Below are 18,917 nucleotides of genomic sequence, written 5' to 3'. Positions count from 1 at the left end.
AATATAGTGCCCTTATTTTGGGTAGGAAGTCTTGCTGTATTATAATTTTTATAGATAGAGATCATCTAGTCAATCCTCCCAAATAGTACAGGAATGCCCTTCAGTAGCATCCCTGAAGGGGGTCATTCATTCTCTGCTTGAACATTCCTATCGACCAAGAAGCCTCTAATTTATGCGTCAGCTCATCTCAGTGATAGGATGCCTAAGAAAGCATAGGTTTTTGAATGGGGCTTTTAACTTAGTTGAAAGTTCCTCTAGCTGATGTCATTCTATTACAGAGAAAGCTGGGACAAAGGGAAATGTTTTTTCCTCTAGTTGGAGGATAGGATCAGAGAATGTTAGTGGAGAAGTGCTACTGGAAACCATCTGTAGTTTCTCCTCCTCTATCTTTTACAGATAAAGTAACTGGGATGGAAAGGGACAGTGATTTTGCAGTAGAGCCTAGTTCAGAGCTCAGAAATCCTAACTCTTAACACTGTGTTTCCAGTTTTTCTCTCCTTTTTATTTTAAAACATATTTTAAGTTTTACTTTTAGGTCCAAATTTTCTCCCTCACATCTCTTCTCCTCTTTTCATTGATAAAGCAAGAAGAACTAAACCTGTTTCAAACATGTATAATCAAACAAAAATAAATTCTTGCATTGACTCCATTTGCTTTCCTCCCTCCCTCTTCCCCTGTGTTCCCCATTTAAATGAACTCTTACCTCTAGCTAGAAAGAGGTGGGTAGCATGTTTCATCTTGAGTCTTCTAGAATTGTGGGGTCATTATGTTGACCATAATGTCTAAGTCTTTCAAAGTTGTTTGTCTTTATAATATTGGTGTTATTATATAAATTGTTCTGCTTCTGCTCACTTCCTTGTACATCAGTTCATACAATTCTTCCCAGGTTTCTCTGAGTCCATCCCCTTTATACTTTCTATAGCACAATAGTATTTCCACCACAAAAAGATACTATAACTTGTTCAGCTATTCCCTATTAGATGGGCACTCCTTCTTCCTTTTAGTTTCCAATTGTCTTCCACCACAAAAAAAGAGCTGCTGTCAGTATTATTGTACATGTGAGTCTTTCCCCTTTTTCTTTTATATGTTTAGGATATAGAAAAGTAGCAGTACTGCTGGGTCAAAGGATATGCACAGTTTAAGAGCTTTTGGGAGGGTATAGTTCTAAATTTCTTTTTAGAGTGACTGGAACAGTATTCACAGCTCTACCAACAGTAATATAACTTTTCCCACAGCTCCTTTCTCCTTTCTCATTTTCCTTTTTTCCTCCAACTTTGGCAATCTGATAGGAACACAGTGAATAACTCAGAATTTTTTTTAATGTGTATTTAGAACATTTTTTCATGGCTATGGAAAGTTTTCTGGCTTCTCTCTTGATCCCCAGTATTCTTCAAACTCAAACATTAAGCATTCAGTAATCATTTACTGTTATTATTGCTGTTGATGAAAAAAAAGGGGGGGGGGGAAGCATACCATGTAATAACCAGGAAGCAGCTTCTGCAGGAACTCTGCTTCTTTGTGCATCACAGTCTTAATGATGAACTCATCATCACTAGTGACATAGAAGAGGGAGCCACTTGCACCTGGGTTGGAAAGTTCAATCAGTGGTTCATTGCACAAGGAATACTAGAAAGCAAAGAGAAATGGAAAAGTCACAGGTGGCAGAACTGGAAGGAATCCCTTGTTAGATGACAGGAATGAAAATGAGAAAAGTGGGTACACTCCATCTGAAACCATGTTTAGAGTGGTCCTGTAAAAAACACTGCAAATGTTCTAAAAGGCAAATCTTTTACTTGGGTTTTTAAGGTTCTAAAATAACGAGTGAATACTATGGTTATTAACAGTTATTAATTAATCAATCATTAGTGTACTATTATACATACATATATACCTCATAAAATCCAAAGTTATCAGAATTAGAAGAGCCCCCAGAGATCATTTAAGGTCCAGTCTTTCACTAAAGTCCCACTCTCATGCCTTACCACAGCATCCAGTTGATCCTGAGGTCCTGTAGACTTCATCTAAGAGCCTATTGATCAAGTACAAGTTCAAGTTTGGGCAGGTTCATTAACACATATTAATTTTTGGGAACAGAAATTCAGTGAACTGTTCACAAAATAGTTGTGAGGCAGTCACGATATAATTAGATGGAGGGTATCTATACTGATGAAAACATGGATTTTGAAAAAAAGTATGCCAATAATATTATTTTTTAAATAAAATTTGCATAAATGTCAATTCTTCAATGACTCTGTCATCTCATGGATATAGGTACAATGACCATAACCCATTCATTCAGTGTCATTTTTGCCATTTTTTGTTATTAATTTCAGTCATGTCTGACTCTGTGATCCCATTTGGGGTTTTCTTGGTAAAGACATTGGGTTTTTTTTTTTTTTTTAGATTTTTCAAGGCAATGGGGTTAAGTGGCTTGCCCAAGGCCACACGGCTAGGTAATTATCAAGTATCTGAGGTAGGATTTGAACCCAGGTACTCCTGACTCCAAGGCCAGTGCTCTATTCACTGTGCCACCTAGTTGCCCCGTCTTGGTAAAGATATTGGACTGGTTTGCCCATTTTCTTCTCCAGCTCATTTTATAGATGAGGAAATTGAAGCAAACAGGGTGAAGTGACTTCTCCAAGGTCACATAAGCATCTGAATCTGATTTTAATTCAGAAAGATGAGTCTTCCTGGCACTCTGACAATGCCATCTAATTGTCACTATTTTTGTTATATCTTCCCATAAAGATGAAACTGAAATTTTACCCAACATGCTGGGGGTTTCCTCATATTCTTTCTTCATGTCCTCTTTTTGTTGTTGATTGGTTATTACTTGCTCTCGTTACAAGATCTATATATACATCTTTGTGTATTTGTATCCCTCCAACTTAGCACGTAGTGGGTCCTTGAAATATACTTTTTTTTTGGATTTTTTTACAAGGCAATGGGGTTAAGTGACTTGCCAAAGGTCATAAGGCTAAGTAAGGATTAAGTGTATTTCTGAGGCTGGATTTGAACTTGGATCCTCCTGACTGCTGGGCCAGTGTTCTATCCACTTTGTCACCAAGCTGCCCCTTGATATGTACTTCTTGACTGATTTGATTCTTGTAATGACATTGTAATCTAGGGCCTCTCATTATCTCCATCTTGAGATCACAGTGGCTAGATAACTTGTCCATGCTTACATCACTATCAGGGTTAGAACTGCATTTGAACTCAGGTTTTCTGGGCCCTGGTTCCAATTCTCTTAAAGACTATATTGCAACAAAGTTATTGTATGCCAAATGTATATTTACTATACAGTAGTACAGAAGAATCTGCCTTATCCTTCTTGCTAGAGTGTACTATAACTATTGTCTATCTTCTTGCTCTGACTTGCTCTTTGTGTAGGGTAGGTGCCTTAAAATAACTGATAAAAGAATAAATGAATGAATAATTCATAACAAATGTGGGAAAGTAATGGAAAGGAAACAATTGTGTAATGTTCTCTATATTTTTGATGAGCATAAAAAAAGTATGAATAGCAATAGAACTACTTAGGAAAAAGAAGTAAAGTTCTTTTTCCCTTTGGACAAAAGTTTCTTTTTCCTTTCTTTAGAAGGCAGTGCCAACAGCATTAGGGGTAGCAAAGGTCCTCTGAAATTTGTCTATATTTGGGCAGAGCCTTTCCTAAATGGGTTAGAGAAACCTGGCTTGCTCCTTTTTTAAGCTTTACACTTTTGGAATACCCTGAATCCATGGACTCTAACAGCCAATCTTTCCAGCTAACAGAATCATAGAATGTCAGAACTTTAAGAACCCTTGAATACCAAACATTAGAGTCTGAAGGGGATCTAATCCAACTCATTTAAAGAGAGTCATCTCTAATTACTATCAAAAAAAAGGCTACCAGGATAATATTCTTAGTAGAGATGCCTGAAAGACCTTTTTAATCCTTTCCTTTAGAAATCCTTATAGGAAATAAGCTTAGCTGTTAGCATCCTGGAGGGAGGAAAGAGGTAGGGTTATTCCCGAGACTCCCAATTTCTTCCATATCTCCAGTCACAAAATCTCCTAAGTTCACATTAGAAGTTATGCTAAGTTTAATTGGCTCTAAGGCAACAATGCTACCCAAAAGACAGCAGCCTTCTTGTACCTTCTTGGGCCCCAAGAGTTGGACTACCTCTGGATATGTCTTAGGCTTTAGTCCAAAATTTTTCTTAGATTCCCTGGTCCAAAGAAATACATATGCAGCAAACTCTCTTAGTTCAATGTATAAATAAAATGATATGGATGGAGAGGAAGATTAGGAATGAACAATTCATCCATATGTCACCAAACTGACAAGAGACCAGGATGGCCAGAGGATTAGGAACTAAATTTGGAAAATTACTTAAAGGGAAAGAAAAGAATAAATGCCAAGGACTCAATTCACACAATTCATTAAATATGTCTTGGTTTGCACTGAAAACAACTCACAGTACTACATGGATTAACAAGCTAGGGTTTTATGTACTTAATTATCTCATGCATCATTAAAGAGATGTATGCTGGGGCGGGCAGAAGCTGACAAGAGAAGGGTTGCGAATCAGAGTGGTGACCTTTCTGAGGCAGGAAGGCGTATGTCTTCCCCCCAAATTTGTAACCACTATCATCAAAATGGCAACTAGTCTTTCATACAACACAGATGGGACACATACTCTCTTCTTCTCTAACTCAGCTATTATGTGAGACTTGGCTTTGTTCTTTAGAGTCTTAGTCCTGATCAAGTCTGGTTTTTATGCACACCCACATTTGTTATATGAAACAGCATTTTTGGGGTAACAAGTTTTCCCCTTCTTCTATGGTAAGGCAGGCAGCTCTTATCTTTCCTTCTTGTGCCAAATACTTTCTCTGAGCCTAAACAGGATTCTTCATATCCCATTGGATGAATGGGGTAGAAGATCCCAGAACTTGGCTAGTGGTATACTACAGGGATCTGCTGAAAAGTGAAGAAGCAGAAGCAGGTTAGATAGCAGTCTTCTGCTTACCACTGATGATCCTGACTCCATGGCTCAAGGAGCCTTTCAATTTTAAGAGTTCTTTCCTTCTTACCGCACAGCATTAGAGGAGGAGTTTGTGCCATTCTTCTGAGGCATCTATCTTCCAAGAAGCTCTTAGTGCACTGCCATCTTTCAACAGTTGCTGTGATGTGTCCCAACTTTTCCTAAGCTGAGGTACTATGTACTTTTAAAAAAAAGATTTCTTGATATATGTTGTTTGAATATCTCAATAATTTCTGAATATTCTTTCCTCTATCTATCCCCTCCCCACCAAAGAAAAATGTGAATAAACCAAATCCTGTAATAATGAGTGTTTGATAGCATAATTCCCAACCTCTCTGCAAAGAAACTGGAATTATAAGTTAACTTGAAAGAACCTATAAGGACACTTAGTGGGGAAGGTGGCCCCCCATTCCAGGATCAAGCTACTGGTCAAGCCATCTGCACATTCACACTCCCCACTCTGTGTGTGTGTGTGTGTGTGTGTCTGTAAAATATATTTATCCTTATTATCCACCCACCCACATGTCAGCCTTTTTTTTTTTTTTTTTGGTTTTTGCAAGGCAAATGGGGTTAAGTGGCTTGCCCAAGGCCACATGGCTAAGTAATTATAAGTGTCTGAGACCAGATTTGAACCCAGGTACTCCTGACTCTAGGGCCGGTGCTTTATCCACCATACCACCCAGCCACCCATCAGCCTTCTTTTCTTTAACATGATTACTGCTATATTCTTATCTCATCCTTCATATTGTATTGATTAAAAAATTGACAAAAGGAGCTGTCAAAGGGAGGAGAGAGGAAAGAGAGGAAGGTAGAAAAATGTGTAATTCAAAATCTTACAAAAAACCAAAAACTGTATTTGCATGTAGTTGGAACAATAAATTTATTAAAAATTGGTAAGGGGAAAGAGGGAATGAAAGCTATGGAGACATAAGGAGGAATGAATTGGAAACCTTTTCAAAGTGATATGGTGAAGTCTTCATTACAGGCTGACCAGGAACAGTTGTTCAATTCAAATGCAACAGATCAACTTTAATATTTCTGTCAAGAATGGGTGGGGCATAGGGGGCAGCTAGGTGGCACAGTGGATAGAGCATTGGCTCTGGAGTCAGGAGTACCTGAGTTCAAATCCGGCCTCAGACACTTAATAACTACCTAGCTGTGTGGCCTTGGGCAAGCCACTTAAACCCATCTGCCTTGCAAAAACCTTAAAAAAAAAAAAGAATGGTTAGGGCAGATAATTGAGTAGGGACCAGTAAAAGGGAGTAGAGGAATATCAGGAAGAAAAAAAAAAGGGGAATTAATAGGAAAGGTGAGAGGTGATAAGAGTCTCAGGCACAACAGCTTGAAAAGCCCTCAAAATCTAAGGTCACAAAGGTGGCTAGGTGATGCAGTGGATAGAACACCGGCCCTGGAGTCAGGAGTACCTGAGTTCAAATCTGGCCTCAGATACTTAATAATTACCTAGTTGTGTGGCCTTGGGCAAGCCACTTAAACCCCACTGCCTTGCAACCCCCCCCTCCAAAACAAAAACAAAAACAAAAACAAAAAACCTAAGGTCACAAAAGCTGAAAATAATCTAAATCAAGGGTTCTTAACTGAAGGTCCATGGATAGATTTCAGGAAAATTATGAATTTGGTTGGGAAAGAATCATTTCATATTTAATTCACCTTCATTTTCACTAACCTCTAATTGAATTTAGTATTTCCTTCAATTACTTAGGAAAATTATTCTGAGAAAGGGTTCACAAGTTTTGCCATTTATATTGCCAAAGGGATCCATATCACAGAAAAGGTTAAGAATCAATCAAAATTTATTTTTTTATTTTTATTTTTGCAAGGCAAATGGGGTTAAGTGGCTTGCCCAAGGCCACACAGCTAGGTAATTATTAAGTGTCTGAGATCGGATGTGAACCCAGGTACTCCTGACTCCAGTGCCGGTGCTTTATCCACTGCGCCACCTAGCCACTCCTCAATCGAAATTTATTGAGAGTGAACTATATGCTGAACCTGTGCTAAGTGCTGGGAACATAAAACAAGGCAAAGGTGGCTCCTGCTCTCAAGGAGCTTACATTCTAATGAAGGAGACAATATGCAAACAAATATATAAAACTAAACAAGCTAAATACAGCATACATAGTAAATAATTAACACAGTAAGACCCTGGAATTAAGAGGCTTGGGGAAGGTTTTCCGTAGAAAATGGTGTTTTATTGGTACTTACAGAGTCAGTAAATGAGAGTGGAGGAGGAAGAGGATTCCAGGCATGGAGACAGAGAAAATGCCAGGGCACAAGGAACAGACCTTGTGAAAATGCCATTAGGCCAGTGTCATGAGATCAAAGAGAATATGTCAGGGAGGAATGTGTAAGAAGACTTTAGAGGTAGGAAGGGGCTAGATTATGTAGGGCTTTGAATAGTACACAAAACATTTTGCATTTGCTCCTAGAGGCAACAGGAATGCACTGGAGTTTATCCATATCCAGTGGGGGTGTGGGGGGTGGAAGCTATGACATGATTGGACCTTCACTTTAGGAAAATCACTTTAATGGCTGGAGGATGGATTGGAGTGGGGAGATATTTGAGAAAGGCAGACCCAAACTACTGCACTAATTCACATGTGAGGTGATGAGATCCTTGGAATAATTTAATTCATTAATTTCCTTTATTTTACAGTTGAGGAAACTGAGGTCCAAAGAAGTGAACAATTGCAGGGGTAGGGAGAAAAAATTTTGCTGACTTAAGATATTTGGTTGCTAAATGGAAAAGATCAGATTTGTGTGTTTATAGATAGAATTAGAAACAATAAGCAGAAACTTTCCACCAAAAATGGAGTAACAGATCCCCAACTTTTGAAATAAGATGAGACTCATTCTTGTGGCAGGAGTGGGAGTAAATTAACTCTTAGGTCCCTTCCAACTCTGAGATTCTTTGATTTTTATGAAAAGACTTGTCCAAGTATACAGTAAATATTGGTGATCTATCAAGTAGAGGCATAAGAATGGAATAAATGGATTTTTTTCCAACTGAATTTTTGGCTAGTCCAAGCTATATCCTATAGGATATGACATCAGATGATTAATGAAGTATCTAACTTTACAATTTTCCTCAGATCTGTTTGGCACCTGGTTACCATGCATTAAAAATGATCTGCTAGACCATATTCTAAGTACTTTACCACCAATAAACTGGGATAAACCAGTTAGGGAAAAAACAACCAGCTCAGAAATAACCAAGATGGAGTCAAACCATAACAGTGTCATGCAAAAACAAAAGAAAAATCCCAAGTATGCATTACCTACCAAATAGTCGTCAGGACGAATACCAAAGAGCTCTCGGAAATACCGAAAAGCCACAGGTGCATAGGTTTTGAATCTGAAGTCAGCGTAGTGATGGGCAGGAGTGAGGTTACTTCCTTCGCTGTTTGGAAAGGATGCAAGATAGAAATGTGTGTGAAATGGCATTAAGGTTATCTACTTTTTACTCTTATTCAAATTCTGATATTCTCTCAGTTTCAAGGAAAAAGCCACTCAAAATATGTATGATAATTTAAGAAAATCATACAATCATTACAAAAATGGGAATCATATCCTAGAATATTTGAAATGGGAATGATCTAAAGATTATGGAATTTCATAACTAGATAATCTCTTAAAAGTGAAAAAATGTATTAGAACATTGAATGTTTATGGCTCAGATGAACCTCAGATCAGATCCATCTTTCCTGTTTGCAAATGGAGAAACTGAGGTCTAAAAAGGAGAAATAACTTGCCCAACATACAAAGCTAGAGAAATGAATGATGCCAGGAATAAAGGAATAATGTTGTCTGTAGGGTCTGTATTTTATGAAGCAGTGGGGAAGAGGTCTCATTTTAATGTCAGAATGGTCTTAATTTGAATAATTATGAAAGTAAAAGTATTCTAGGCCTTCCAATCCAGTCCAACAAAAGCATTTATTTGCTGCCTATTACATGACAGACACTAGGGATATACAGACAAAAACCAAATAGTTCCTGTTCTCAAAAAATTTATTCTCCTGAGAAGTAATAGATTTAGAGCTGGAAGGGACCCCAGAAATCATCTAGTTCAATATCCTCATTTTATACAAATGGAAAGTAAGAGGTTAAGTAAGTGGCCAATGGTCACAGAAGCAACAAATGGTAAAGCTAGAATATTAGCTTAGGTCTTGTGATATAATGTCTTATGTAAGAAAATAAACAGTAAATAAAAGAAGTAATTCCAAGAGGGCAGGGGATCAGAGTTGAACAGTGAAGGAAGACAGGAAAGGACTGATGTAGGAGATGACATGGAAGATAGGCTCTGAAGTCCACCAGGATTGTTACAAAGCAGAAGGGAGAAGGAATGCATTGCAGAAATGAAGCACCCTTATGCAAAAACTTAAGAAAAAGTTGAATATCATACCCAAGGAACAGCCAACAATGCAAGTCTATTTCAAATGGAGTGTGTGACAAGGGAGAAAGAGAGAGACTGGACCTATTATATCATTGTTTATAGGTAGCTCCTGGTTGAGAAAATAGCCTCTGCCAATGTAGGTAAAACCCCTTTTCTGCAGCTTAAGGGAGTTGCCTAAAGTAGTGAGAGGTTAAGTGACTTGCCCAGGGTCACACAGCAGATAGGTTTCAGAGGTGGGACTTGAATCCAGGTCTCACTGGCTTTGAGACTAGCTCTTCATCCACCATAGATACTGCTTCTCATGGGAAAGAAAGATAATATAAACAATAAGTCAGGGAAGGTATATGTGAGCCAAAATGTGCAGGGCTGTAAACACCAGTCTGAGGATTTTGTATGCTATGTTATAGGCAATAAGGAGCCATTGAAAACTAGGTTTTCAGAGAAAGCTACTATTCTAGGTCTTTGAAGTAGGAATGAGCCACTGAGGGCTGGGATGGGTAGCTTCTTTATTATTCTCTGATGTTTTTGGCAAAGCATCCATGCACATACAGCACTTAGGTCTGGTCTAAGTCTTTTCCTAGAAGGTGATCCAAGAAGGCATGAGGGGGTTGAAGCATACTGGATATCTCATTATTGCTTGAGATAAGTAAACAAGAGCCTCTATGGCCACAAAGCTTAAAAGGATCTCAGAGGCTCGGTCTCAAAACTGTCCTTCCTTTAAGATGAGAAGTATAAACCTGCAGATCATCCCTGATCTGTGAGACTGAATGCGGGGGATGTTTTTTATGTTTTAATCATTGTGTCTATCTACTAAGCAATGCAGCTTAGGGGATCTCTTGACTTCCTCTCCCCTTTCAGCCCGACAAACATATATGTCCCAGAGCTATACCTGGGGAAAAAGATGCTCTCCACCACATAAAAATCTTGCATGAGGACATCTCTCTCTGGTTTGGAGCTCAGGTTACCTACAGTGTAGCCAATTCCTAACTGGATGGCTCCCCGAAGAGTAGAAGAGGTGGTCTGTGGGAAAGCACAACAGTCATTACCTCTTATTTCTTACAATCTCACAATCCTGAGTTGGTCAACCCTAATTCTCTTGTTTCATAGGAGAACTTGGGGAGATAAAGTGAACTCAACTCTGCCAACTACAAATTAGTATGAGTCCAATTTCGATGCTAACTCAAACTACCTTGGTTTCTATAGTCTATATTTGTATTTATACCTGGAGACATTTTAAAATAATTTGCGGATTTTAATCAATATAGCTTTGATTCTCCACCCCACCCCCCTGCCACTACCTCCAACAGTGTAAGGCACTTCAAAAATTTTCCATTTCTGAGTATTATATTATGCATTTCACTTTTTCCTTAATATCTTTATGAGACAATTATAGAAAGGATAACTAAGGCATCTAGAGAGGAAAACTTGATTTGTTTAAGTAAAATTAAGGCCTGGGTACACACCCCATGTCTCCTGATTGCCAGGTCAAGGTTCTTTATCCTTTGGTTCTTCCTTTTAGTGTCTAGTAGTTAGATAATAAGCTTGCAGAGCCCTGAGACCACTTAAAATCATTAGCAAGTCCTTAATTATCATTATATGATAATAAAGATTTCACAATCAATGCCGCTAGAATCCAAGAGTGGATAAAGCTGATCACCTTTCCCTTATCGTTCCCCCTCCAAAAGCTTAAACTGATACACTTAGGAGACCAGATAGATTTTAGGTAATTAATCATCTTATACTAAAATGAAACTCAAAGACATATTTGAAAGACACTTAGAAATCTGAAATCCTATCATAGTTCTGCCTGAACTCAAGGACTAAATGTTGAATTCCTGGTTTGTCTGTATCAGCAATCCCTTTTATTTAAGGTTCAGAATTAAAAAGGACTCTATGATTTTACTCAATTCTTCCTTCTGTAGCCCTTTACAATTTATTTAAAAACTCTCCTCACAACTCAGGAGCTAGACAGTTTAAGTATTTTCTTTATTTTACAAAAAAGAAGGACAGGGAGACTCTGAGAGGGAAAAGGATTTGGTATTACAGAGTGTTTAATAGTGAAGGTGGAATTTGAAACTGAGTCTTCTGACTTCAAGTCCCTTCTTTATTGCCATAGTGTCTTCCTGAGAAACATATTTGTATTACTGAGTTTTCATGATCTTGGTTACATCCAGTGTCTCTCTTTGATAGAACTAAGGAAGTTTATTTCTAGAGACTATATTGATTACTCTGAGCCTGTGCATCATCAATCCTCAGCATTTTTTCCCATAGAATTTTATTATCTTAAAGTCAGAAGGAACCTTGGAAGTTCTTTGGTCTAACCCTTATCCCTAAGCAAGCAGGAACCATCCATATAGCATTCCCAACAACTAGTCATCTACATTTGCTTGAGGATTCTCAGAAACAGAAAACATTAGTTCATGAAGCAGTCCATTCCACTTTTGAAAAGTTCTAATTATTGGGGAGTTTTTCCTCATTTCGAGTCAAAGTCTGCCTTTTTTTCCAGTGTTTTCTAATCCCTCTTCTACACAAAGTATTTCACTTCTACTATATGCCCTCTGAAGTGTTCTATTCTCAAACTAATCTTCCTGGATCCTGAAACTGATTTTCACATGGCCTACTATCCCTCTCACCCTTCTGATTGCTTTCCTCTGATCATGATTCAGACTGTTTACCCCTTTCCTAAAATGTGCTTCCCAGAACTGGACCTAATCCTTAGAAAGGCATCTGATCAGAGCAGAGGAGAGGAATGATTATCTCCTTTTTTGATAATTTGATCTGTCTCTTTATCATTCATTTTTTTTTCAATTTCTCATCTGGACAAACTTCATACCCAATTCCCACCAAGTCAATGAATACAAATCTGCTGTAGAACCTTTTTGTAGGTGGTTTCTCCAGAAGCATCAACTCCCCGATGACCTAGCTTCTTCCCATGTCCACTGGATTGTGCAGATAACATTGGGGACTGGAAAAGGAGAAGAAGGAAGAGGAACATGTTAAAAGTCATTGAAAAATTATCTTGGCACAAGGCAGTGAAGGCAGTGACTGATTTGAACTTCTCCAAAGAACATGTTCAGATGCCTATTTTTTATTTTTTGATTTGCTGGAAATTAAAATTTTGATGATAGAGTACTACTGACTCAAAGGATGAGGAAACACCAATTCTCATAAGCAGGAAAAGCAGGGTTTTGTGCCAAATCTCAAAAGAGGGGCAGGCCCTCCTGATTCTTCTTGGTAGGGGGTGGGTGGGAGTAAAGTGTTGCTCTGTCTAAATTTGGGAGGAGATCATGGGAGGCAGATACTCTCGAAAGCAGTATGGAGATGGTATGATGATAGATGACCAGCCCACATGCCCCTGAAAATAGGATCATGCAACATTCTTAGCAGAAAAGGCTGCCAACTCCTCCGGAGTAGATTGCAGATTGGAAATGTCCTAGAATTGAATTCAAAGAAATAATTATCAAATGCCTACTGTGTGCCAAGCAATAGGTTAAGTGCTAGGAGATAAAGTTAAGATGAAAATGGAACATTAAGTTTAGTAAAGGAATACATCATAGAATGTGTGTGTGTATGTGTGTATGTATGTACATACACACCATCAATCAATTAGCAATCATTTATTAAGCACATATTATGTGTTAGACATTATGCTGGGAACTGTGTATAAAATTAAATTATACAAGCTTTACTCTGAAGGAGTCACCATTCTACCAAGGAGATGACAGATACATACAGAAATAAATGCAGAATAAATATAAAGAGAACAAAAACAAATCGATACAAAGGAGTTAAACTCTGTAGTTTAAAATCAGGAAAGACTTCCTGGAGAAGGTGGTGCTGAGGTGCAGGTAAGAAGGGAAAGAATTCCAAACCCAGGGCAGTGAAGGCAAAGGGGTGATGAAGGGAGATGGAGCGTTACCCAAGAGGAACACATTGGCCATGAATAAGCAAGTCAGTAAGGGGGACTAGGTCACAGAGTACTGGACAGGGAATCATGTACAATGAGCCAGGTGATGAAGAGCTTAGCATTACATGTCAGAGAAGTTTCTGTCTGACTTGGGAAATGAGGTACCACAGTGTGTTGGGTAGAGAAATGACTAGGCCAGACCTGTACTAAAGGAATGCCTTTCACAACAGTGTGGAGGACCCACTGGAGTTGAAAGCCTGGAGGTAGGGAGACCAATGAGGAGACCACTGCAATAGTCTAGGAAAGAGGTAATGGAACCGAGGTAGCAATGTAAGCAGAGAGAAAGCATCAGAGAGCCTCTGAATGACTATATGGAATAAGTGAGGAGTCCAGGTTATAAACTTGAAGGAATGGAAGAATAGTAGAGCCTTTGACAGAAATAGAAAAGAGTGAAAAGATGAGAGTTCTGGGGGGATAATTATGTCACACAGAATATGTGTTTAACTGAACCAATTGTCAGAAGAGGCATCAGAAAACTCTGTTGTGGGGGAAGGGTTGGCTCAATTCCAAATGGTGTTGTAATTATTCCTTGTTAGCCTCTGGCAGCACTGCCAAAGAGAAACATAGCAATCTGTGTGCTGGAGGTCTCGAATCCTAGCCTAATCTAATTGATTTGTCTACCACTATGGTGAAACTTGTTGAGAATCATGGTAGGTCAATATATACCACATTTTTTCTAATGTATCTCCTTGCCCAACCTCTCAAAACTGGTTTCTATAAAGTCTGAATGTGACTTCTTATCATTGTATATCTATATACACAAGAGTTTTGATATTTGATTTTATCAGTGACTGGGTTTAAAAACTGATTAGGGCACTGAGAGGCTAAGTGACTTGCCCATGGACACATGGCAGATAGCAGAACTGGAACACAGATCTTTCTGACTCATAAGGCTGGTACTCTATCTACAATATGACTACCTATTTATCCCTTCAGTGTTCCTTCCTGCACCCCTTTTTTGGCATGAGAAACTCTCTGTGAGGACATTTTCTCTACCATAGCACAATGACAACTTTACTCTTTAACTTACTGTCTTAGGGAGTGGCCTGAATCTTTGAGAAGTTAAGTAACTTGTCTAGGGTCACACAGACAGCACAGTCAGGGGTTAGATTTAAAACACAGGCATAGAGACCCCCCCCTTTTAATGAGGCAGGTAAACACCTCTGCAACTTACCCAGAGCACTGAGAAGTTAACTGACTTGCTCAGCATCACACAGCTAGTGATGGGCTTAAACCCTGATTTCTGACTCTAAGGCTAGTCTGCTAGGGAGAACAAACACAATTATTAAGTCTTTCACACATTTATGGATCACTCTATATAATAATTAGACTCAATCACAGAATCTTAGCATTGGAAGTCACTGAATCCATGTCTACCCACAATCATGAATCCTTCTTTAGAACATCTCTACTAAGCAATCAGTCAGCTTCTGCCTTACAAACCTCTAAATGATGGGGAAATCTCATGTTTTTTTGAATTTCAATTTCTTGAGGTAGTTCATTCAACTATTGGGCAATCCTAACTGCTGGCAAGGTTTTTCTTATATCAAGATAACATCTGTATCTTGGCAACTTCCCCCACTGCTCCCAGTTCTGTCCTTTAAGGCTTAACAAAACAAGTCTAATCCCTCTTCTGAGTGACAGCCTTTCAAATACATAAGCATGGCTAAGCCTTCTTTTTCCACAATAAAATATTTTGTGGTTCCTTTAACTTATCCTTTTATGTCCTGGTTGTGAGTCTACTCACTCTCACGGTGGCCTTTCATAGGATGTCATTTAGTTTATCAATGTCTTTTTTTTTAAGGCTTTTGCAAGGCAAATGGGATGAAGTGGCTTGCTCAAGGCCACACAGCTAGGTAATTATTAAATGTCTGAGATTGGATTTGAACTCAGGTACTCCTGACTCCAGGGCAGGTGCTCTATCCACTGTGGCACCTAGCCACCCCTATCAATGTCTTTTCACAAGAAGTATGTAAGGCAGAGAAGCAGTGAGACTTGTATTCCTTTTACACTTGATACTCTACTTCTCTTTAATGTAGGTTAAGAATTTTGTTTTCTGACTGACATGTCACATTGTTGATTCATATGAAGTTTAAAGTCTAAAATACTACTACTACTACTACTAATAATAATAATAATGATAGCAAAATAAGCATTTATATGGCACTATGTGCCAGGCCTTTACAAATATTGTCTCATTTGATCTTCACAAAAACCTGGGAGGTAGGTGCAATTCACCTCATTTCTGTAGTTAAAGAAACTGAGGGTCTGATTTACCTAGGGTAACACAACTTGTAAATAAATGGCTGAGACTGGATTTGAACTCGGTTTTCTGCACTCCAGCCCTAGAGCTCTATCTATTGCACCATACAGTGGCCACTAAAATTCCCTAGTCTTCCACATGAACTGATGTCTAGCTATACCTCCTATATTCTGCATTAACACTGATTTAAAAAAAAAATCACAGATGTGGTTTATATTTACCTCTAATTAAATTTCATCTTATTTGATCACTAGAATTATGGAGAGATCAGATAGTTCTTAACCTGGTAGCCATGTGGTTATTTTAAGGAGTCTATATGCAACAAGTATTGTCATTTTCTAATACATATTTTATCAGTTACACAAGTAAGAACTGGAGTTGGGATTCAAATTCAGGTCTCCTGATTCCAACATGCCACACTGCCTCTATACCTCTTGATCCATTTCTAATCCTGGCCAAAAGAATACAAGTACAGAATAATTATCCATTAATCCTATAAAGGAACTGGTTGAAAGTTGAAGAGAAGTCATTAATGATTTTGGGTAAAACTGAAAAGAGTTTTCTATTGGTATAATCTAGGGATCTGTGTTTGGGACTAGATTCTTTAAATTTTTGGTCAGTTCTTTGGTTATAGTCATCAGTGGTACTCATCAAATTTACACATGATATAAAGCTAGGAAGGATAGTTAACATGTTAGATCCAAGAAAATCTCAACAGACTAATATTATAGGCTATTGAATAAAACCATTAAGATGGACTTGAGGAAAGGTAACTATAAAGTTATTTTGATAATTTGAGTTAGAAGAGTTCTTTCATAAGATAAAAATATTTAACTTTATAGTAGTATAAAATGGAAGAAGTATGGCTAGATAGATAAAGTTAGAGATTTTAGCGGACTGCAAATTCAGTATGTTAATACTGACATAGCAGTTAGTACTATGACACTGCAGTGAAAAAAAATCTGATCCTAGGCAGCATTAAGGTAAAGCACAGGACTAGAGAAGTTACGGTTCTGCTCTACTCTCTGCTCTGGGCAGACCACATATGTGGTTCTGTGTTCAGGTCTAGATATCACATTTAGGAAAGATACTGATAAGCTGGAATATACCCAAAGGAGAGTGAATAGGGTTTGAAAGGCCTCAGGATCATACCATAATTAACTACGGGTGTCTGAAGGAAGTAGGGATATTTTCTCCAGAGAGAAGCAGATTTGGAGAGAAAAGAGAGCTGCCCTAAAGTATCTGAAAAGACTGACATTTGGAAGAGGGATTAGATTTATTCTGCCTGGCCCCCAAAAGGATGCCAGGAAACAGTTTAAAAAATTGACACTATTCAAGAGGACCCGACTCCCTCCAAAGGTGGCAGTTACCTCCATGAGAAGTCCAGCAAGGACTGAATACACATTTGTCAGACTTACTGTCCAGGAAATTCTTGATCAGGTACAGATTGGACTAGATGGCCTCTAAAAGCCCTTTCCAATTTTGAGATTCTATCAGGTAATTGTGGAACCATGATTCAAACTCAGGCCCCTGGGTCTGAAATATGGCACTTTCTTATTTATAACAGAGCTTCATTTCTACTGCTAGTAATTTATTACAGTATTAAATGATGATTTGATGAGACAGAGGAAGGGAAGAAAGGCAGAAGAAAGAAAAATAGGAAGGAAAGGAGGAAGGAAGGACAGTCACTGACTGTCCATGATGAGCCAAGCACTGTAATGAATGCTTTTATAACTGTTTTCTTGTTTGAGTCTCACGATCATTTTGGGAGGGAGGTGCTATTTTTCTCCCCATTTAGGTAAGGAAATTTGAGACAATGACTTGTTCTGCATCATCTAGTTAATAAGTGTATCATGGCAGATTGGGTACAGGGTCTATCCACTGAACCATTAGCAGTGAGAACATTTTGGGAACACTTCAGGGATGAGATGAACTTGATTAGAATTTACATGCTACACTATGTGGGAGTGAGGAAGAAGGATGAGACTCTAGTTTAGGAAAATGACATATCAAGATTTAGAGGCTGCAGCAAACCTTTCCTCCTCTAATCTAGCTACTGTATTTAAATTCTGAAAACATACCTCTGGATGACATCACTCCTCTACTTCAACAGCCTTTAATGGTTCCTGGGTATGAGAGAAGGGGACATATTCTAGGCATACTGCAAAGGGAAATTAATAGGCCTTGGCAAAAAATTGGATAGAGGGGGATAGAGATAGTGAGGAATCTAGGATGACTTCTAGGTTGTGAGCTGAGGGATGGAGAGGGTGGTGTTGCCTTCTATGGTGACGGGGTAGATGGAGAGGGGTGTGGGGAGGTTGGGGAAAAGATAATGAGTTCTGTTTTGGACATATTATGCTTAAGATGTCGATTTGGAAATCCAGTTTGAGATGTCTGAAAGGCAGCTGGAGATGAGAGACTAGAGGTCAGCAGAGAGTTTGAGACAGGAACAGTAGACTTGAGAATCATTACCATAGAGATGGTAATTGAGCTGATGAGAACACCAAGTAACATAGTATAGGAAAAGAAGAGAGCCCAGGAGAAAACCTACAGTTAGAGGACACGATCTAGGTGAGGATCTTGCAAAAGAGACAGAGGAGCAGACTAATAGGTAGGACAAGACCACTGTCATGAAAACCTGGGAAGAAGACAGTGTCAAGGAAGAGAGTGATTAGCAGTATCAAATGCTGCTGTCGAGAAGAATGAAGATTGAGAAAAGGCCATTGTATTTGGCAACTAAAGGGATCACTAGTAACTTTGAAAGAGCAGTTTTGGCGGAATGATAAGGTCAGAAATAAATTAATAAGGGATTAAGGGTAAGAAAAGAGAAGACAGAGGCAGTTACTGTAGGTGACCTTTCAAGGCAGAAAAAATATAGGATAATAGTGAGGATGGAAGGATCAAGTGAAGCTTTTTTCAGGATGTGGGGCTGTCTGCAGGTTGTAGAGATGTCAAGAGGGAGGGAGGGAGGGAGGGAGGGAGGAAGGGAGGGTGTCTGAGCATCTGTGTGAATTTTGATCCCTTTTCAAACAAGTTTGGGCATTTACTCTAATACTTGCTAGTTGGATGTCTCTTGGAGAGTTGCAACCTCTCTGAGCCTTTTTAATGTGTAAAATGAAGATAGCAAAACTTATGCTACCTGATTACATGCTCATAGCTCTAAGGAGGGAAAGGACCTGAAGGGATTTGTTCCAACCCTTTCATTTTGGTAGATGAAGAAAGTGGCTCAAAAAAGTTAAATAACATGTTCAGTTA

The 18,917-nt window shown here is 38.6% G+C and overlaps 1 protein-coding gene across 14 annotated transcripts in view; it reads right to left on the bottom strand.

Annotated features, from left to right (window-relative positions):
* Nucleotides 1–18,917, bottom strand: part of PIP5K1C (phosphatidylinositol-4-phosphate 5-kinase type 1 gamma) — a 129,388-nt gene that overhangs the window by 37,924 nt on the left and 72,547 nt on the right. For 11 of the 14 annotated variants that reach the window (XR_012472011.1, XM_074204133.1, XM_074204127.1 and 8 more), the window contains 4 exons: nt 12,308–12,397; nt 10,322–10,452; nt 8,322–8,439; nt 1,474–1,626 (listed from right to left, as the gene is read on the bottom strand). Coding sequence is in view for 13 of the 14 variants with exons in the window: in XM_074204133.1 (XP_074060234.1) it covers nt 1,474–1,626; nt 8,322–8,439; nt 10,322–10,452; nt 12,308–12,397 (492 nt within the window). In the remaining variant the exon portion in view is untranslated. Of the gene's footprint in view, nt 1–1,473; nt 1,627–8,321; nt 8,440–10,321; nt 10,453–12,307; nt 12,398–14,573; nt 14,660–18,917 lie in introns of all 14 variants that reach the window. The other 3 variants (XM_074204128.1, XM_074204130.1, XM_074204129.1) reach the window with 1 other exon arrangement.

The sequence above is a fragment of the Macrotis lagotis genome, chromosome X, assembly GCF_037893015.1.
Source record: "Macrotis lagotis isolate mMagLag1 chromosome X, bilby.v1.9.chrom.fasta, whole genome shotgun sequence".
Taxonomy (NCBI): domain Eukaryota; kingdom Metazoa; phylum Chordata; class Mammalia; order Peramelemorphia; family Peramelidae; genus Macrotis; species Macrotis lagotis.
The sequence above is the reverse complement of the archived record's forward strand: the minus strand, read 5'-3'. Positions and strand labels throughout refer to the sequence as shown.